This window comes from Oryx dammah, unplaced genomic scaffold (assembly GCF_014754425.2).
Source record: "Oryx dammah isolate SB20612 unplaced genomic scaffold, SCBI_Odam_1.1 HiC_scaffold_26, whole genome shotgun sequence".
Classification (NCBI taxonomy): Eukaryota; Metazoa; Chordata; class Mammalia; order Artiodactyla; family Bovidae; genus Oryx; species Oryx dammah.
In genome coordinates, this window is record NW_024070210.1 from 62,607,986 (window position 1) to 62,630,427 (window position 22,442).

The 22,442-nt window shown below is 34.2% G+C and overlaps 1 protein-coding gene across 1 annotated transcript in view; it reads left to right on the plus strand.

Annotated features, from left to right (window-relative positions):
* MDGA2 (MAM domain containing glycosylphosphatidylinositol anchor 2) overlaps nucleotides 1-22,006 on the plus strand; it is a 915,731-nt gene extending 893,725 nt beyond the window's left edge. Inside the window, exons 15-17 of the mRNA XM_040226786.1 lie at nucleotides 6,100-6,230; nucleotides 17,312-17,417; nucleotides 20,070-22,006. Coding sequence (XP_040082720.1) covers nucleotides 6,100-6,230; nucleotides 17,312-17,417; nucleotides 20,070-20,158 — 326 coding nt within the window. The 3' untranslated portion in view covers nucleotides 20,159-22,006. The remainder of the gene's footprint in view (nucleotides 1-6,099; nucleotides 6,231-17,311; nucleotides 17,418-20,069) is intronic.
* Nucleotides 22,007-22,442: the final 436 nt, after the last annotated feature.

Genomic DNA, 22,442 nt, shown 5'->3' on the forward strand with positions numbered 1-22,442 from the left:
TGTCATCTGCATATCTGAGGTTATTGATATTTCTCCCAGCAATCTTGATTCCAGCTTGTGTTTCTTCCAGTCCAGCGTTTCTCATGATGTACTCTGCATAGAAGTTAAATAAATAGAGTGACAATATACAGCCTTGACGTACTCCTTTTCTGATTTGGAACCAGTCTGTTGTTCCATGTCCAGTTCTAACTGTTGCTTCCTGACCTGCATACAGATTTCTCAAGAGGCAGATCAGGTGGTCTGGTATTCCCATCTCTTTCAGAATTTTCCGCAGTTTATTGTGGTCCACACAGTCAAAGGCTTTGGCATAGTCAGTAAAGCAGATATAGATGTTTTTCTGGAACTCTCTTGCTTTTTTGATGATGCAGCAGATGTTGGCAATTTGATCTCCGGTTCCTCTGCCTTTTCTAAACCAGCTTGAACATCTGGAAGTTCACAGTTCACGTATTGCTGAAGGCTGGCTTGGAGAATTTTGAATGGTCTAGTGGTTTTCCCTACTTTCTTCAATTTAAGTCTGAATTTGGCAATAAGGAGTTCAGGATCTGAGCCACAGTCAGTTTTGCTTACTAACTTCAAACTTCAGACTTGTTTCATGCATTACATAATGTATGAAAATCCTTGGGGATGATTAAATTCACACCTATTGATATCTGGTGCTTACCAAAGCATAAACACACTGCCTCTGAGGATTTAAAGTTACTTTTTAAGGGTATTAACACAATCCATTATATTTACTTTGGAATTTTCTTACTATAATACTATAATAATGGGCTGAATCAGCTTTGCTGAATTGAATTTCTCTTGAATAGCTTAATTCTGTTTCTCAAGCCCTCACTTTGTTGACCAAGATGATCTGGACATAAATTTAAGTAACTTCTGGTACTGAATTCCCATTTATCATTTGTCTATTAATAGTATTTTTGTCATCAGCTCTAAAATAGACTAGTGAATCAATAATTTGTCTTTATTGATTTGGATAATGGAATAGACATTTACATTATATTTGTAAGAACTTATTTAAATCAATTATATTTCTAGTGTCTGTTATAACAAAAGTAATACTTGCTTTTAAATAAAATCTAGCCATAAAATCTATTCAAAAATTAATTCAAAATCTAGGATAATTCAGACCTGGCCTCTTTAGACCTAAGAAAAGTCTTTTCACATAGTACATATTTAATAAATATAAATATAAATAATCCAAGTTTGACTTTATATTACATAGGTAAAAATAAAATGTTAATAAAGTAAACATGATCACAGGCAAAGCATATACTCTGAGATAAAGTACATTAAATATTGATATAATAATTATTATTATTGATATAGTAGTAGTAAGTCATATCTATTAATATGTATATTATTTCAAAAGTATGTATTTATGTAAGTAAATTATAAAAGACATAGAGTAAACAGTGCTTGGTTACCCTATTTAAAATGAATAGATCTAAAAAGGATATCATCATTTTATTAACATTTAAGAGGTATTTCTGTGTATTGATTTGGTGACAGGATTGATTCCTTCACTGCAATCAAAATAGCAGGCCATGCTACCAAGAGAAATAAGACTTTGTATAAAATGTTATTTCACTCACTGCCATCTATTTACGGTAGTATTTCATTTACTAAAGTATACAGTGGTAATTTTTTAATGTATGGAACAACTTGAACTGAATTGGTAGCTTAGGGGGAGCATCTTTCATTTTTTTACATGCAAGCTATTGAAAGACCTCTAGGGGTAAAAAAGCTAAAGTGATACATTTAAGAAATACAAAAAAAAAAAAAAAAATTAACATAAGATAACTGATACTTTCCTTTCTGGAAAAGCAATGCAGTTTAAGTAGAAATCAGTAGACATGATCTTAGTTCAGCACAGTTATCATTGTTATAGCTAGAGGCAGGCCACGGAATTGACAAGCAGTCCTTTCCTATTTAATCCCCACACAGACTATTTCACTACATAATTTTCAAAACGTATTTGTTATATAACACTTTGTTCATCCAATGACAACAGGTTCAAAAAATTATTATCACTTTAATGTTTAACACAGCTTATCTTTATCTGGGCATGATTTCCTTGGGAGCGCTCCCCATTGTGGATTCATGTTTAAAAATAGAATGCAATTACACCACACAGAAATATGTGCTGTGGTGACTTTTCCTTTTGGTATAAGATTTCATATCTGATGCACAAGAGACCACCACCAGCCAGCAAGAAAAACTGAGCCTCACTGAGTGTCTAGCAAAGATGAATTTAGAAAGCTACTCCCTGTTACAATAGCTCACTGAGTATAGGGGAAAAACCCTAGAAAGTTCAACTCTTAAAAGGCTCAAAGGTACAAATGCTTTTCCATTTATTCTTGATTGTTGAATCATTATATAGTAGTGAAACCTCACATGCACCTGGCCTGTAGCTTTAAATTTTAGAGGAAGAGCTAACAATCCACACCCACGCTGTGCATATAAAAGAAGCTTCATTAGTGGTTTTAGGGAAAATGCCACAGGATTACTTAGAACTATTTAAGAAGAATAAAGAGGAAGAAGATAAAAAAGAGAGAAAGAGAGAGAAAATCAGGCTTGATCCCACAGTATAAAAAGAGGCTAACATGTACACAGTAAAATAAGCACATATTGTCAAAGAAGAATTACTGACAATTCATATTTTCAAGAAAGTATAAAATGAAGTGTATGAAACAAAAAAAAGATAAGAATGACACAACGGTGGAACAAGAAGAGAAGGAATTAGATAAAGGACCAAAATAAAGGGGAATTTGATAAGATCAGAAAAGAATGTAACATCAGAAATAATACAGCTGGATCAAGATGACATTAGGAGCAGAAGGATAGAATCCAAATTGTGGAAAATGAATCGGTACTGTACTATGAAGGGCAAGCCTGAGATTATTTCTTACACTGATGGAAAAAGATAGAAGATGATAGATTCTGAAGCAAAAAGTGAACGTGCTACATGGAAATATAAAACAAGAAAGAAAAGTGGATAATATATATAAATAGAGATGCATTACTTCTAAAGGCAATACTAGCAAATTGAATCAAACCTAATAAGAAAATAGTAGTCTATTACAAAGTTATTCCTATAGTATACTCATAGTTCAACATTAAGAAATGTATCCTGATGTAATCTATTGCATTGAGAGAGAAATAGAGAGATAGTATTTGATATCTCGATAGATAAAATATACTGAAGATAATGTTTGAGACAATTTATGGTTTATATACTATAACTAATTTCAGTTTCCACAAAGAACTTATGCTAGTCATGCTCATCATTATCATTTACCAGATGAGGAAATTAAGGCAGAGAGATTAAGAGACCACGTCAAGCTCATCCAATTAGAAAGTGAAAGTTATGATGTAAAGAATGCAATTTTTTTATTGTTTAAAAATTAGGTGTTTGTATTTATTCATTTGTGTATAATATGAATACAGGTGGTCTTATGAATAAATAATTAGGCAAAATTGCTCTAAAAATCTGAAGGATAAATTACTTTATAACATATAATTGTACATAAGCTGTGCTCATCTCACACACTAGCAAGGTGGTGCTCAAAATCCTTCAAGGTAGCCTTCAACAGTGTGTGAACTGGGAACTTCCAGATATACAAGCTAGATTTAGAAAAGGCAGAGGAACCAGAGATCTAATTGCCAACATCCATTGGATCACTGAAAAAGCAAGGGAATTCTAGAAAAACATCTACTTCTGCTTCATTGACTATGTTAAAGCCTTTGACTGTGTGGATCACAAAAAACTGGAAAATTCTTAGAGATGGGAATACCAGACCACCTGACCTGCCTCCTCAGAAACCTGTATACAGGCCAAGAAGCAACTGTTAGAACTGGACACAGAACAGACTGGTTCCAAATTGGAAAAGGAGTACTTCAGGGCTGTATATGTCACCCTGCTTATTTAACTTCTATGCAGAGGATATCATGAAAAAAGCCAGACTGTTTTGAAGTGCAACCTGGAATCAAGATTGCCAAGAGAAATATCAGTCACCTCAGATACGCAGATGACATCACCCTAATGACAGAAAGTGAAGAGGAACTAAAGAGCCTCTTGATGAAGGTAAAAGAAGAGAGTGAAAAGCTGACTTAAAACTCAGCACTCAAAAAACTAAAATCATGGCATTGGGTTCCATCACTTCATGGTAAATAGATGGGGGAAAAATGGAAACAGTGACAGACTTTATTTTCTTAGGCTCCAGAATCACTACAGATGGTGACTGCAGCCATGAAAGTAAAAGACACTTTCTTCTTGGAAGAAAAGCTATGACAAACCTAGACAGTGTATTATTATTTTTTTTAATTAATTAATTTATTTATTTTTAATTTTTACTTTACAATTCTGTATTGGTTTTGGCATAGATTGACATGAATCCACCACAGGTGTACATGCATTCCCAAACATGAACCCCCCTCCCACCCCCCTCCCCTAGACAGTGTATTAAAAAGTAGGGACATCACTTTGCCAGCAATGGTCCATATAGTCAAAGCCATGGTTTTTCCAGTAGTCGTGTGTAGATGTGGTAATTGGACCATAAAGAAGGCTGAGCAACGAAGAACTGATGCTTTCAATTTTCTCAATGAGAAGACTCCTGAGCTTCCCTTGGACTGCAAGAGATCAAACCAGTCAATCCTAAAGGAAATCAGCTCTGAATATTCATTAGAAGGACTGATGCTGAAGCTTAAGCTCCAATACTTTGGCCATCTGATGTGAAGAGCCGACTCATTGGAAAAGGCCTTGATGCTGGGAAAGACTGAAGGCAGGAGAAGAAGGGGATGACAGAGAATGAGATGCCTGGATAGCACCACCGACTCAATGGACATGAACTTGGGGAATCTCCAGGAGATAGTGAGGGACGCTGAGGCCTGCCATGTTTTGTATCTTGGCTGAATTGATGCTTACACTATAATATATATTGATCAAATATTATTGACTTGTGCATTTAAAATGAATTTTATTGCATGTAAATTATACCTCAATAAAGCTGACTTTTTAAATTGCATCTATTAAAATGCTGATTGCCTAGCATTAAGATACCAGAGTTTAAAACTCAATGGGTTCAAATTCTGCCTTCGCTATTTTCTTACTGTATGATACAAGGCAAATTACTGAATCACTCTAAGTTTTCTTATCTATAACATGAGGATAACAGTATTAAGTACTTCACAGAATTATTGAGAGGATTCATTTCTTACCTGAAGTGTTCAACATATCATATTATTATTATCATCATTACTGTTAGTACTATGTGCAGGACATGAGACTGTTGAGATACATCAAATCATGAGACAAAACCTGTTTTCATTTTCTCTTGAGACAATTCTTTTAGGGAAAAAGAGATGTGGATGAAGAGTAAATTGAAAATGAACTAAGACTGATGTTAACTGATGATAAAAAAATTCGATAAACTTTGACCATTATAGACAGTACATGATTACATGCTGTATTAGTTTTCTGTTGCCACTGTACAAAAATTACCACACACTTCATGACTTAAAACAACCACACGTGTTATCTTAAAGTTCTAGAGAACAGACATTTAAAATGAGTACAATGGAGTTAAAATCAAGATGTCGGCAGGGTTGCTGTCTTCTGAAGGCTCTAGGGGAGAATCTGTCTCTTTGTCATCTTTAGCTTCCAAAGGCTGCTTGCATTCAGCTTGTGGCTCCTTCATTCATTTTTAAAACCAGCAGTGTTGCATCTTCTCTTTTACATGACCTTCTCTCCTGTATCAAGTCTCCATCTTAGAAAAAAAGATATATGTGATTAAATACAGGGCCCACTGAGATTATTTGAAATAATCTTCTTAATAAAATTCTAAATTTAAACATATCTGCAAAGTCTCTTTGCCATATAAGGTAACATTCAGAGGTTCTATAGATTAGCATGCGATCACCTAAGGAGACCCGCCAAGTGTCCTAAGAGCGAGATTGGAAATGAGAGAGGAAGAGAAGAGGAGACACTGGAGTACTCCATGAAATTTCATTTTTTAAAGTTTACAAGTGCTCAGTTAAGGAGAAACAAGTATGAAGCCAAAATAAATACACAGAATAAAATTATATTGTTATTTTTAGGTGTTTTAAATGTCTATCTACGTTTGAAAGGACAGACAGCAATAGAGAATCCACTGTGGTCTTCAAGTGGGAACAAAGGACAACGATGGAATGAGGCACATGTGAATATATATCCAATTACTTCATTTCAGGTAAGAAAAGAACAGTCACGCCTGTGGATAGATTGTTGCACCTGAGCATAATGTGAAAGGCAGAACTTGAGCAAAATTAGAAAAATAGTATGTAAAAATTCTGATATAAGCATCACAAAAATTACATGATTGTTTCCCTTTAGTTCTAAAAGCAATGTTATAAAGAGAAAATGTCCTTTTCTTTTATTAAGTAACATCTCTCAAGTAATATGTTTGAATAATGGTCTATCTGAATTCAAATGATTTGCCTGGAGACAATGTTATCCATTTCTATAAAATCATATGTGTATATTTTGTTCCTTGAAGACAAACAACATAGATTCTTATATAGCAGAAGCTGGATAATCAATTCTCAATCTGAATTTTACTTGATGGAATTTTGTATGCTTTAACAAAATGTGTCCCTTTATCACTTTAGTAATTTATTACTTTGATTTTCAATGTCAGAGAACTTTAAACAAATTGCTTTTATTTGTTTTTATGTAGAAAAGAAAGGCTTAGATAGGATTAAGAGAAAGAACTAGTTGCAAATATATAATAAACATTTTAGCGTTTATACTAGTAGTCATCATGGCTAGAAACAATTTATCATGAAACTGTTTTAATGAAGAAAATAATGTAGTTTACTGATTTTAATAACTTTATATAATATATGTTTTATATACTCAGGTTGAGGTTTTATTTTTATTTTTTCATACCGGAGAGTTCTTATTGCATTTTATGGCATTTAGTAAGGGTATGGAAATTCAGACAGCGTCAATTATGCTAATTTTTAATTGGTGGAATACTCTTTTTTGGTAACCTAATCTATAAAGTTGTAATGATTTTGATTTAGAGACTGCATTACTAAAACTCACCAAGATGATAAAAATGCATTCAGTTGTTCACTCTGGTAAAGAATAATGGAGTAAGTCTAGTTGATTATCTAAAAACACATAAAAGCAACTCAAATCATAGATCTTAATAATTTTTTTCAATGAAAAAGAATAAAATAGTAAAAATGGAATATATGGCAGCATATTATTAAACCAAATTAAACTTGGGAAGATGGAACTTCAAAGCATTACTGATAGAAGTAACCTTAATATTAAAATGTGCATACCTCTCTAGGCATCAAGAAAATCTTTCTAAAAAGACATATTTTTCTTTCTATATCACTGACTTAATTAACACAAAATTATTAAATCAAATATATATAGTTCAAGCTTTTAAGGGAATAGTTATATTAATGTTTCCTTCAGAGTAATTCCTTGTTGCTATAGACATTGATTTAGTCAATATTTATTGAGTACCTCCAAGATAGGTTTCCCTGGTGGCTAAGCAGTAAATAATCTGCCAACAATGCAGGAGACTTGGGTTCGACCCCTGGGTTAGGAAGAGCCCATGAAGAAAGAAATGGCAACCCACTCCAATATTCTTGCCTAGGAAATCCCAGGGACAGAGGAACCTGGCAGGCTACAGTCCATGGGGTTGCAAGGTCGGAGATGACTAAGCAACTAAACCAACACCACCACACCTTCAGGACAGTCATTTATTGTCACAGACAACAACTCAATCCTTATTGAGCTAGTACCGTATATCAGGCACATCGCTAGGCATAAAGATTTAATAATGATTGTTTACTTCAGATTGGTGGGAATACCTATCTAAACACATGCATTATATAATGTAATAATGTCAGTAGTAAAATATGCAGAAGTTTCTATAGGCACACATAGTGAACAAGAAGAGTATGGAGGAGAAGCAAGAGGAGCCTGTAGCATGGGGTGAAAGCTGAACTGAAGAGAGGGATTGCAGCTCAGAAAAGGGGCTAATATCAATATCGATGCAGAGTTCAGAGTAAACAAAACATGCAGGTAATATATCACAGGATTTGTCAGAGAAACATGGAGATGTTTATCTGGAATTTGGAATACAAAAATAAAGACTGATGTGAGATGACATTAAGGAACCTCAAGAGCATAGGCTCTGGGGAGTCATGGAAGATTTTACTCAGGGGATGGGATGGTGCATCACTTAGGTGGTTGTATGGAAGATGATTCAAGGAGGTAAAATCGGGCCAGCAAACCAGTTAGGACACTTGTAAAATTCACATAAGGGATATTGAAGGGACAAACCAGGGAAGTGGTACAAAGAAAAGAGGATAATTTCAAGATATATTTGGGTATAAAAACTAGCAGAACATTTTTATGTTGGGTATTTGGGAAGTAGCCATGAATGACCAAGAAGTTTCTAACTAGAGAATCTTGAGTAATGCCTGTTATTTTACCCATTACCTTAAATAACAAAGAGAGGAAAAGAGAAAAAAATTCTGGGATGATTAGGGTTATTTCTATTCTGGACATGTTAATATAACATGCCTGTGGAATGTCCTCTTAATGATGTACAGAGGGCTATTGTATATATTTTTCTGAAACTTTGAGGACAAACATGTGTGTAAGTCATTAGGCTTTATGTGTTGCCTAAAACTATGGGAATGATTGATATTTCCAAGGAAAAGTGTACATATGTGAACAGTTATTAAAGACAGTGGAACCACATAGAACACAAACCAATCATTAACAATAAACTGTGGAAGAACAGCTTGATCCTAAGTAGTATTTTTTAGAGTTACAGAGAAGAATATCCAGGAAAGTTTGGTGACCGCAGAATGTGAAGACTGTGATTCTCAAACTGGAAAGCAGGTCAAGTCCAGATGACTGGTCCTTACAGAGAGTTCCCACTTAAGAAATGCATAAGGTGGTAAGGAAATTAGGAAACCACCATCTTATTTAAAATTATTTCACTATTCATAATTAATTGTCTTCACAGTCACTAATCATTTCTTTTGCAATATCTAATCTACTTTCAGGGTGCTTCCCAAGCAGCGCTAGTGGTAAAAGAACCCACCTGCCAATGCAGGAGATGAGGAGATGTAAGAGACCTAGGTTCAGTCCCTGGGTTGGGAAGATCCCCTGGAGAAGGAAATGGAGACCCATTCCAGTATTCTTGCCTAGAGAATCCCATGAACAGAGAACCCTGGCAAGCTCCAGTCCATGCACAGGACTGACTTAGCATGCACGCAATCTACTTTTAACTCTGCTGCTGCTGCTGCTGCTGATAAGTCGCTTCAGTCGTGTCCGACTCTGTGCGACCCCATAGATGGCAGCCCATCAGGCTCCCCCGTCCCTGGGATTCTCCAGGCAAGAACACTGGAGTGGGTTGCCATTTCCTTCTCTAATGCATGAAAGTGAAGAGTGAAAATGAAGTCGCTCTGTCGTGTCCGACTCTTAGCGACCCCATGGACTGCAGCCTACCAGGCTCCTCCATCCACGGGATTTTCCAGGCAAGAGTACTGGAGTGGGATGCCATTGCCTTCTCCACTTTTAACTCTACTTAGAGTATTTTTCATATTAGCTATGATACTTTCCATCTCTTTAAGTTCAGTTTGAGTCTCTTTACAAAATACTTTTCATATCTTAAGTTACTGTTTTGAGCATATTAAATCCAGTTGCAATAACTAATGTCTGCTAATGATATCATCTGTGCCAGTTTTTGGTTACTTTTGACTGATTGATGTTTTCTCATCTTTACAAGTCATTATTTTCTTGCTTTCTTACGTGTCTGGTAGTCTGACTGGATGTCAGACATTGTGAATTTTACCTTGATAGGTGATGGGCTTTTTTTTTTTTTTTTTTGGTATTTATTTTGGAGCTTATTCGAGGATGTAGCTTTTTTTTTTTTCCAAGATTTACTTTATTTTTGACTCTGTTGGGTCTTTTTTGCTGTATGTGGGCTTTCCCTAATTGAGGAGAGCAGGGGCTACTCTTTAGTAGTAAGCATTGTGTGGGCTTCTCATTGCTGTGGCTTCTCTTGTTGCAGGGCACAGGCTTCAGGCAAACGGACTCAGTAGTTGTGGCCCAGGAGCTTAGTGGCTCCGCAGCATGTGGGATCTTCCTGGATGAGGGATCAAACCCTTGTCCCCTGCATTGGCAGGTGGATTCGTAAACAATGAGCTACCAGGGAAAGCCCTGTGGATGTAGTTTAGTTATTAATACTCAGAAAATTTTTGTTCTTGCTTTAAAGATTTGTTAGGTGAGATTAGAATAGTCTTTGCTAGCAGGTTGATTGTTTCTCAGTACTGAGGCAAAAGTCTTCTGAGTACTCTATCCAATGCCTCATGAATTATGAGATTTTTTCCAAATCCTGTGTTAGCTGGACACTGTTGCCTTAATTGCATTCCTCTGGGCCTTTCCCAGCCTTAGGTAGTTTTCTTTCATTCGAGTCCCATTCAGGACTTCGCTGAGAACTTCAGGGGGTTCCTCGGCAGATGTCTCTTTCTCTCCAGTTCTTTCTTTGCTGGTTTTCTACCCTGCATACTCTAGCTGCCTTGGACTCTCAGGGCTCTCTCTTGAACCCAGATTTTCTAGTAGGCTCTACCTTTGTTCTGCTTTCTTCATAATCTATAAATTCTGTATAGGGCAGTCATAGAGCAAACTTTGACTTCTGTCACTCAGGGTTCACTGTTCTTCATTACCTGATGTTGTCTAGTGTTCTCAATACCATTGTTTCAATATTTTTGTCAAGTTCTTTGGCTGTTTCAGTGGGGAGGATGAATCTGGTTTCTGTTACTCTTTCCTGGAGGGAAGCCAATAAAAAAATGAAGATTTTGAATCAATGAACTTCTAAGCTATTTAAATTACTAATGAGAAATGAAGATAAATAAAATATTTTTTATGTTGGATCTCAAGGTTCTTCTATCTCCAAGACATTTCAAGGTCTATTGGCTAAGGATTACTTCGCTTCATAAATTTTGATTGTTCAAGGAAACACAACTGCGGCATCCTACCCTATTTTTTTTTTAATTTAAATTTGTTTTCAAGCTTCTTGTTGCTGTCAACTTTTTTTCAACTGTCTTTTTTCCCTCAAAAGTCATTTATGAACTATCAAGCTTCTCAAAAATCTTTCTTTGACGTGTGATGCCTAGCAGAAAAACATGATAAAAAAAAGTATGAAATATATTGCCATATAAATTAAGTTGTGAGAAGTTTTAATATTATTCAAATGTAGGTTTGTGGCATCCAAGGATGTCTTTAATTCAAGTGGATAGGGTTTCTCTTACCTTTTGGAATTTTAAATGAAAAATAAGTGATTCTGAGCCTCTGTTAACATTGACACATTTTATGTTTTATTTTTTAGGAGTTTGTATGCATTCAAATAAGTTTGATCATAAACTAAAAAAAAAACAAAAACGCCACCACTTGCAAAGTTCTTTGTCTAAGTCTGTCCAATATATTTGCTTAGCTGACAGTAACACTATTGTGTAGTACTTTTCCAGGCAAATAGAAATTTTCTCCTACTGAAATTTCTTTGGGGCTCTTTTTCTAGAATTAATTTAGCATGATCAGTGCTTGTAATGAAAATATACTTAGCTATATTCAGAAGGATTAGGGGGGAAATTTCTAAAAAGTAAAATTAATGCAGTGTTAGTCTTACAGTTGGAGAAGGCAATGGCACCCCACTCCAGTACTCTTGCCTGGAAAATCCCATGGATGGAGGAGCCTGGTGGGCTGCAGTCCATGGGGTTGCTAAGAGTCGGACACGACTGAGTGACTTCACTTTGACTTTTCACTTTCATGCATTGGAGAAGGAAATGGCAACTCACTCCAGTATTCTTGCCTAGAGAATCCCAGGGATGGGGGAGCCTTGGGGGGCTGCCGTCTATGGGGTCGCACAGAGTCAGACATGACTGAAGCGACTTAGCAGCAGCAGCAGTCCTACAGTGTCCCTTTTGTTTTATATTCTACACCTAGGAAAATATTTAACTGCCCTTTTTAATCCTTTACTTCTTTCACAGTACATTTCAGACATTTTCTGAGGGAAAATATAGAGACATTATGAGACTGACTTTACATTTTGTTTGTCACAGGCAAAAAGAATTCTGGAGATCTTCTATTCTTATACTCTCATTTAAAGATTTGGAAGTAAGCTTTGAGACAATTTATCTTAAATCACACAAATCCTTAATGTTAAGTAGGGATTGGAAAAGAGATTATAATGCTCTCATCACATCATTCTGCTTTTATATTTATCTAAGAATAATAACAATCCAGAAAATGTTGTCCTTAGTAGACATTGCATGCTTGTGTAGATATATATCTGACATTTTAAGCCAAATTCCAGGGCAGTTATAGACTTGATGATGGCTCCTGAAGTAACTAACAATTGAAAACATTTTCTAATTGCAGTTGATAGTGCCATCAGTTCTTTCTGTTTTTGTCAGCAGTCAAAATCTCATGTTATTATTTGAGATTAGAAGCTTTGACAACCAACTGACATTTATCCAGGAGACTGGACTGGCAGTCTTGAGAAGTTACACTCAGTGTTAATATTTATGTAGTTTCTCCAAAAAAAAAAAAAATATATATATATATAAATTAAAAATCTAAATTTAGGCTACCCACCTGTTTATTATGTTGTTGCTGTTATTGTTCAGTTGCCCAGTCATGTCAGACCCTTTGCAACCCCATGGACTGCAGCATGATAGACCTCCCTGTCCTGTACTGTTTATTATGTTCCGTTCAGTTCAGTCGCTCAGTCGTGTCCGACTCTTTGCAACCCCATGAATCGCAGCACGCCAGGCCTCCCTGTCCATCACCAACTCCCGGAGTTCACTCAGACTCACGTCCATCGAGTCTCTCTTCTGTATTAGTTATGGCTAGTTCTCCTGCTCTTCGCACATAAGAAGTGGGGAAAAGGCCATACTCCACTTCTGCGACGGCCCACACTCTGTGGACTGTGCTTCTCTCTGCATCTGTATAAATCCACATGTTACCTATCAGAAAGGGGGCGGCGGGTGGGGGAAGGACAGTCTAATGATTTGCTGAACCAGTAATAAAATGAAGGTAAAATTATTAATGTTAATAGCTCTTTTCAAATGTATTCACATCCTGAAGTTTTTCCAAGTGACGTACACTGTCAGTTTTCAAACTGCATTCCAAGTCTTTGACTTTGCCTTAGCAGTAACGATGAGAACCGACATATCTCATCAAATAGAAAACATTTGCAGAAGGCACCATTAATGTTGAAGTCAGACCATCAGAACCGTGTTATAATCTTTGATTCCCCATCTGCTTTTGCTCTTTAAAGCTACGTGTAGCTCTTCCTACTTTTCTGAGAAATTACATTTGAACGTCAGCTCTAATAGCATCATCTGTATTTTCCTACATATTGATATCCTTTTCTTTATGCATTAAAGCATTATAAATAAATGTAAGAAACTATCAATCGACGAATTAATTTTATGTAGTGTAGTTCTAATACAGAAATTCACATATTTTTTGAAAACTCCCACTAGCATTTACTCGCTAGGAATTAATTTTCTGATCATGCAGTATTTCTCACATATTAAGTTTGTTGAATTGCATGCACACACTGTGAAAATATTACCATAATATTTTAAATTTGTCACTTCAGTTAAGGGAAACCATTTTAAATAAGATCAGTGTGATTGTGTGAAGAACAGGCTCTGAGTAATTTGAACCCTCTTTCAGGAGATCTGAATGTCAATATTCTCTCCCTGAGAATCTAGATGCCATTAATTCCTTCTTGAAGGCAATTAAGCCAAAAGTGTCAGAAGTATTGAAGAGGAAAGGAACATAGTCTTATTCTTGTAATAGTAGTCAGAATCATGATGGTACTTAATTAAAATATGACATAATTTAACCTATTAAATTAGAGAGCATTTCTTCTCTGAGTGAATATAATTCAGATATTTTTTTCATTGCATACAGATCATATCTTCCAAGTTGAGATACATCATATTATAATGGACTATTATAGTTTCTCATCTTTGTATTTGAGGAAAAAAGATGTTTGTCACCAAGGATTTATTTTTAAAAGCACTTGAAAGTTTGGCCAAGGTACATTATTTAAATTTAATACATATACATCTTATCTCTGTTATCTATCTCATAGTCAAAAACAATATAAAGGAGAAAGTATCCCTCTAGGTCTTCATCTCAAAGCCATTTATAAGTCTATTAGAAATCTAAGTGTCATAATAATCCAGATAGCATTATAGTTGGTGTTCAGAGCATAAAGAGAATAATGTAATAAATATTTCTTTGTGAGAGTCCAGTGAATTAAAAAGACAATCTATATCTTCCCAATAACAAAGCTGCTATGGAAATTAAAGGAAACAAATGAATACACTGCACAATATATTTTTATTTCTTCTTGTCCAAACAGGACCATCAGGAAGGTTACAGTGTTTCTATAGCTTGTTGGATTGGATCTCCCTATCATCACAAGATTTCAAATAAATATTAAAAATACCAGTTATAACTGTACCAAGAGTTTGATAGTCAAAAGTTATTTTTATCATCCCAGTAATAACTGCTACTAATTCTCTGATTTATTTCCCACACAATAACTAAAATGCTGCTACACTTATATGGAAAGTAATCAACTTTATTCAGAGACAAACTGTATTATCTGTAGTTGTACAGATAAATGTAAACAATAAGTTTACAAATCAGTTTTTACTACTTCATTTAGGATCACCATGAAGTATTTCTATAAAAGAATGTTCTAGATAGAGGCAGTCCTCTGGGCATATGACAATTCAACTTTTGCTGGTTTGTATTTCTGCTGTTCATCCAACTACACACTTGTGGTCAACATTGCCAGTAGGCAAGCAGCACACATATTAAATACATCAGTCAATCCACTTCCTGACGTTTACCATAAAAGGCTCCCCAATACTCCCTTTCAAACTGACCATAAAAGAAGGGTGGCAGCGTCCTTCACAGCCTTGCTGCTTGGCGAGCTTTGTTTTTAGCACAAGCCTAGGTTCAATCTTGTGTTTCTGATCAAGCTGCACAGGGAGGCAGAAAGAGGAGAAGAAATAAAGAGTTAATAGGAAAAATAGAAATGTTTAACACTAAACTCAGTAACAGAAGTTATGAAATGCTTTGAGCAATGGCAGGATCATTCTTTTATTGAAAGGTATGGCTGCTCACTGCTTAAAAGTCAATATAAGGCCAGGTTTGGGGAAAGGAAAGTTTGCATAATACATCCTTGTTCATACTTCCCTCCAGGATTAAAATTTGACTGGGAGGCAGAAATCTATACTTTCTTCCATTCAATCTTCAAAACACATGCATAAAAGAAAAAAATTGTGATGATAACATCCTACTTCTATTCAGTAAAGTATTTGTCTTGGGGGCAAAGTGGAAAATATTTGATATTGTCGAATCAGACTCATAATAGCATGAATTTTGAGTTCTGACTTTCTCCAAGATAACATTCCATTCATGTTGTTATCTTCAGGAGAGAAGACTCAGCATCACATGACTGAAACTAAGAAGGGGGTGGGAATAACCATTGATTTACTCTTAACATTGATTCTTTACCAGGTAAGCAGCACGTATTAAAAAAAAAAAAAAAGGAAAAAAGCCCCATTACTTAAAAACCCATTGTTAGGAAAAAGGCAGTACTTTCTCACAGATAGACTGCTGATAAGGGCAATTTAAAATGATCCTGAAGAACCATGTGTTCCAAATAATTGTGTATAATAATTATGTGAAATATCATTTCAGCCTTGTTCAAAATAACTGAAAATAATTTTATTGTCTAACAATAACAATACACACTGATTAAATAAATTTTGTTCTATCAATAACATGGACTATTCTGCTGCCATTAAAATGACTTCTCCTTTTCCATATTCAGTGCTTTTGAATTTTTATACCATTGATTTTTTATTTAAATTTTCTCTCTTGTAATTTAAGTAGTCCTCTGAGGGTTTTTTAGCCACTACCCAGATATCTTCCAAAACGCCACCCTAAGTCAAATGCAAATTATCATTCCCAGGCAGCCAAACTAAGGTTTCAGTCCTGATTCTGTCTAAGGATGGAGCATTTATACATTCCCAACTTGGTTCTAAATATTTTAACTCTGGTCTGCCATTTTATTTTGGCTTCAGTGATATAAGACAAATTGGATGCTTTTCAAAGAAATGGCTTTGGACACTGTTAACGTAAAATACTTGTCTCAAAATAGGTAAGCAAGAAATCCTCTCATATCTAACTTAATTCTAAATTAAATATAATAATAATATAATTTAAAAACTTCTCAAATCTTTTTATCCTATAAAATGAAACTTATCCTCATTCTTACAGATCATATTTAAGTAGAGGAAGGAGTATCCTCAGAAAATCACCACAACTTTACCTTTAAGGAGTCATATTAAACACTCTAAGATAAGACAGAAACAAAAATATTTGTATTCATAAAAATAGTCTTTTGCTCTAATTTGTTGCAATGAAATAAGATTAGATATCGTATTAAATTACACACATTAGTTTGATGTTGAACATAGCTCTTTATTAAGCTAATTTTTCTTCAGAAAGAACAAACTGGGTATTTCATTTTGGTACATAGAAATTTTTCTGGGAATATAGTCACTAAGTGCGTAGGTTACTTTTTCTACCAAAAGGATACTGGAAGCAAGGAAAATTTGTGAGACAAGACAGAAAATTCATGAAGAGTCTTATGTCTATAAAAATGAAATAAAAAATTGTTATTTGTCCTTACATTGACTTTGTATCCAGAATTTAGTAATAAATGTAGATTGATTTCATTCATCTATTCTTTCAACACTAATGTTTTAAGACTTAATGCCAACCAATGTTCTAGATACTGGAAGTTTGAAGATCTGCCACTAAACCCATGAATATCTTCAAGTATTTAAAAACAGAGCATATGGGGAATATGATTAACTTATTCACTGTGTAAACACTTGTTCTGGGCTTCTGTAAACATAGCACTGTCACAATGAACCTGGAACTGATTCATCCATAAAATGTATCTTTAATAATTTAAAATTGACACAGAGCTTATAAAATGGAAAACTGCTGTACAAGGAAGATCCTATTATTGGTTTTGTTGAGAAAGTTTTTTTGTAAGCAAGAATTCTGAAGACTACCAATAATAAATACCAGGATTGTCAATTTTAAGTTTGGCTCCTCTATTTCTCAGTAAAAATTCATCTGCAAATCAAAGTTCTACATGTAGGTTTGTTTCATTCATATTTGTAGCTCATTTTTGAAGGTATTCGAGGTCCTGGCATAGAAGGTGACATTGCCATTGATGATGTATCAATTGCAGAAGGAGAATGTGCAAAACAAGACCTAACGACTAAGAGTAAGTGTCTCTTCTTGGATCTGTTGGTGTGATGTTAAAGTAAAGTAATGACTATTAGGCTAATATGGTCTAATTGTTAAAATGAATTTATTTTTAGTTTGTTTATTCAAAAATTTCCTATGTATGAAACTCTAAAATTTCAAACATATTTTAAAATCAAATTATTAAATCCAGTGGTAGACACTAGACCTCAGTTATTTGACCTAAAATAACTTTGATTTTGGTTCATATAAGGCAAGCACACTTTGATTTTTAATTAAGGTTTTTAAATATTTTTTTGTTTATATTATTAATTTCAGAGGATTTTTAAACTATTATTAAAATATCTGGCTAATCCAAATAATCAACCTACATTTATATAGCCATGGCTATTTTTATTCCCCCAAGTTTATGAATGTATTTTCTAGGTCTACCTTTTGCCAACCATTTTAACAGATTCAATCTAGTGATGAGTCTCAGTATATATGTATTAAGTAATAGAGTAGCCCGATTTTTTTCCTGGTATGTTAATCTCCTATGTGCATCACAATCTTGTTTAGTAATTTGGTTTCACTATTTATTCTGGTTTGAGTATTATGATATAATGCTCTCTTCAAATTGTATTTTTTTCACCAAAAATTCATTTTTAGTAAAAGAGGTTTATATATAAAATTATAAGTAATGCAAAAAGTATCAGAGTTATGTATTGGGTTGTTTTTGAAAAATCCTCATTATATTATTCATGTGAAGATGAGAAATTTAAAATTATTCTTATGAAAAATTCCTCCAATTGAAGGATTTTCATAGAACCATCTGGAATCTTTAATTTTGTGGTTATTTAAAGAGGTATCAATCAAACTAAATATATACAAATGACTTATCAATTATTTAACACTTACAAAAAGAGCATGAAAATCCACTTTGTATAAGTCTAGAGCAAATCAGAGTCTTTGTTAATTGAGTATATTTGGTGAGAAATTATATCAGTCTGGATGTTGAAAGTCAAATTTATACAACTGTCCACTGATTGCCCATAAAAACTGAATTGACTCCAGTTTTGAATATTGTTAAGAGACAAAAATTAAATTGTGTATAACAATGAGCCATTTTGCTCATTTTTTTTCACCTTTTTGTCATTACACTTAACATTTCAAGTAACAATTTTAGTAAAAATTTCTCCTTGTGTCTGGCTAATTTTGCTTTAGTAAACCAGTAGCTAAATCCAAATGAAGTAGGTTTATCAAATACACAGAAAAGCAAGCATTCTTCTCAGAGGGAAAACAGATTTCTTTTGAATTTCACAACATGGATCCACAACAGTAACAGTATATTAACTAAAGATAATTACCATCTTATACAGAAATCTTACATTTTGATAATTAAATCACTGAAAATTATTATAAATCAAATACACTTTCCAAATGAGGAAAGCAAGAGAACATAATTTACTCTCCCAAAAGGAGAAAGAAGAAATGTAGCCACAATGAAATGACCATGAAAACCCATAGGTGCTTTATTATTATATGATGGAACAGTTTTATAATCAGGTTTCTTCTCCTAAACTACTAAATCCAGAAAAATGTGTGACTATTTTAAGTAAGATATCTATATTTATTGTCAGTATCTTTATTTAGCCTCTAAATCAGAGAAAATAAATCTAATTGAAGGAAAAAATTTCTTTGCTATGAGATAATATTCTGTTACATTTGTTTCTCTTTATCATTTTTTAAGTTCATTTTGATGAAAACTGTTGGATGAATATTAAATTTATGTTAATTTTTAAGTGCAAACCACTTGGAGGCCAAAGGCCTCTTCCTAATTGCTCAGGCTCCCAAACCCTCTCCAGTAGTAAATGTAACATTCTGGCATGCTATCAAAAGCTGAGATTGTGTGTCTCTTTCTAACCCCAGCTTGCTCCTAGGTGAGACCCATTTTGTAACCTAAGACAGGTTAATGAATTATTGGGTTTGTCCTTGTTAGTCTTCCTAGGTAAACTACACATTCTAAGAGGTATCATCTAGATATGAAATTTACTTAAATTATCAGCTACAGGAGGCATCTCAAGGCTGATCGGTGAAACAATTTTTAGTTAGAACAGACTTCATAGCACTTTAAAACATTACACTAAGGAGCATATTTTTTTTATCTAATTTACAGATAATTGGCTGATCTAAATATATATAATCCACTATTTGCAGTAGTTAATTCCTTTACCCATAATAATCCCTACCTAGTTTTCATAGAGTAGATTTTCTTTAAGCTTAAACATCTCTGAAAACTTTTTTTTTTAAAAAGCTGACCTTTTAGATTTTTGAGAATTTTCTCTGTGTGAATGCCTTCATGTGGCCAACAAAACTCTGAGATTGAGCTAAGCCACAAATTCATATAAACATCTTCTGAACAGGTTTTGTAGCATATCATATCAATTCAAAAATCTGAAAATAGTTTAATTTTATCAAATTTCTAGGCATATATTCAAGTTATTTTCCTTTTCACTTGTCTTGGAAATGAATCTGATAAGACAAACCAAACCAAAACAACAAATGTTTTCCAAAAATATCTTCTGTGTACTAAAATTGTTTTGTTAGTTCACTAAAGTTGTATTGGTAGCTACATGGGGGTACTTAGTCTCCTTTTCCATTTGTTTCTTGGCATTTATTTCCTTGTCTTTAGATTCCGTTGATGGTGCTGTTGGAATTTTAGTGCATATATGGCTTTTTCCAGTTATCGTCCTCATCTCTATCTTAAGTCCTCGAAGGTGACCTTACCCTGGCAGAGGCTATAAAAGATTCACCAGGCACTAGCATGAAGAAAGAGTCTTTGTAAATGGACACTGAAAAAACAAACTACCAAAGATTCCTCCACTGACTACTGACTCAAAAATAAAATAATAAAAAACAAATTTTTTTAAGCACTGGGGATAAAAAGACATCATGGAAATATAACTTATTCCTCACTACAAATAAAAGAAAATCTTGACCTGAGTAGAGAAGAGACCTTCAGGTGCTTCTATGGCTAAAATGATTACATACAGCATCATCTGGTCATCTGGTTGAACTCGGAAAAAAAAAAAAAAAGAGCTATAGAAATCCTTGTCAAAGCACAAAGTCATGGCTGGTTTTGTTTCAAATGAATAGTTTGCTTGTTACTATGGAAACCTAATGGCCTGCCAACGAAAACCTCACTGTAAACAGGGTACGTGAAGAGCTGGCATTTATTTTCCTTTTGAGAAGGTTTTGCATAGAGAATTAAATAAATGTAGGCCCCTTTACCTTTGGTTGTTACCCTTCCTTGACAATAACCCGAACTCAGAATTATTTAAAACATTCTTCTTCCTCCCCACCTTATCCCTATCCCACCTTTATTATTATTATTTGTTTTCCTCCCATGGCTAAGCTAGATAACTGTATGCTATCTCTTTTTGCATGCACTACTATCCAGGATGGTAAACCTGGGCTTACACATTACACAGGCTTATCGGAGTTTGCTTGCGGCCACTTGAACACCCAAACTAAGTCATCTGTTCCAACGAAGAAACCAAACCACCATCTTTTATAAATTGCCATGGAAACCAAGTGCCTTCAATGAGACAAGCCTGAATAATTTTCAACTCAGAAGCTTGCACTGCTAAGAGTGGTTTGTGTAAAACTATTTTATAAACAAACTACAGAGCCTAAATGTGCAAATTACAGGCAAGACAACAAAGCCGCTTCTGAAGAAGAAAGGACCGAAGCTGCTGCGTAAGCCCATGCAGACGAGATATTTGTTGTTTGACCTCCTAGACAGCCATGGCCTTTTGGCTTATTGTCCATTAGAAAATAACTTCCATTGAGACCAGACATGGGAGCAACACTTTTTTTCTTCCAGGTTATTAAATGGGTCAACCAGAACAAAAGGTTGTTAAGATAATAATTAGCGCAGAAGGTGGTAAAACACAAACGTGATTTTTTACTCTAACCTCCATTTGAAATGAAATTGGCCCTAGCTTTAGAGGGAGCAAGAAAATGTCTGTGATTGCAGTGCATACAAACTCTACAGTGGAACTGGGCCTGAAAAATCTGGCTTTATTCTAAACACTGAGGGTAAAATGCCTCTGCCCTTTAGTCAGACTCTGTGCAAATTGTGAAATATTATTTTATTATTTTGCCAAGATTAAAAAACACTTTTACAAAAAAACAAAAACCTGTAAAAATGATTTTGAGCTACCTGAGGACAAATCATACCTTTAACCAGCCAGTTTTCCAATGCATTGTAAATTTCACTTAAACCTGTTGGTTATGAAAATTTGAAGATCTTTTTCCTTAAATTATCTCAGCTTTTAACTTCATTTAAAAAGACTTTGTCTAAAGAAGAATACTATTATTATTATTATATGTTCTTTCAACACCCCAGGATTAAAAAACTGATTATGCAAGTAATTGGGATATAAGTATTAAATTATAACATTTGCAAATATTAATATAAAAAGCACAACAAAATGTAGTGGAAAAATGACAACGCTTGATTTTTTTAAAATAAAATTCTGTAGAAATGTTTGTGCAAATTCAGTAATTCAACTTAAAAGATAATTTTACAGCTATGTTCAATAAAGCCTCTTTCCAGGTAAGGTATGAAAAGCAGTATGTGTGTTTGTTGAACAATGTTCACTTATCACCAAAATGAGACTAGTTATACAATTTACTGGTTATGTTACCATGGGATAAATCTTCAGTGCTTCATATACTGTAATGTCTGCAGGAAGAAATTCTGATAGGGAATCTCTGATGCACTCTCTCATATGTAATACATGTTAAAAAAATAACTTTTGAAAGTAAAATATGAAACAAATATGAACTTGGAATTTAATGTGTATTTTCATAGTTAAAGAGGGGACCAGTCTGAGTATTCCAGTAGTAATAGAACCGAGCTAACTCAAGTTCTTTAAATTAAGCAGAATAAACAGATGAATTTACTAACATATTTGAACAGATCAGGCACATTGAAAAAAATTTCAAAATTATACTCACCTATTTTATCAAACCAAAGAAATTAAAGTAAACAATATTT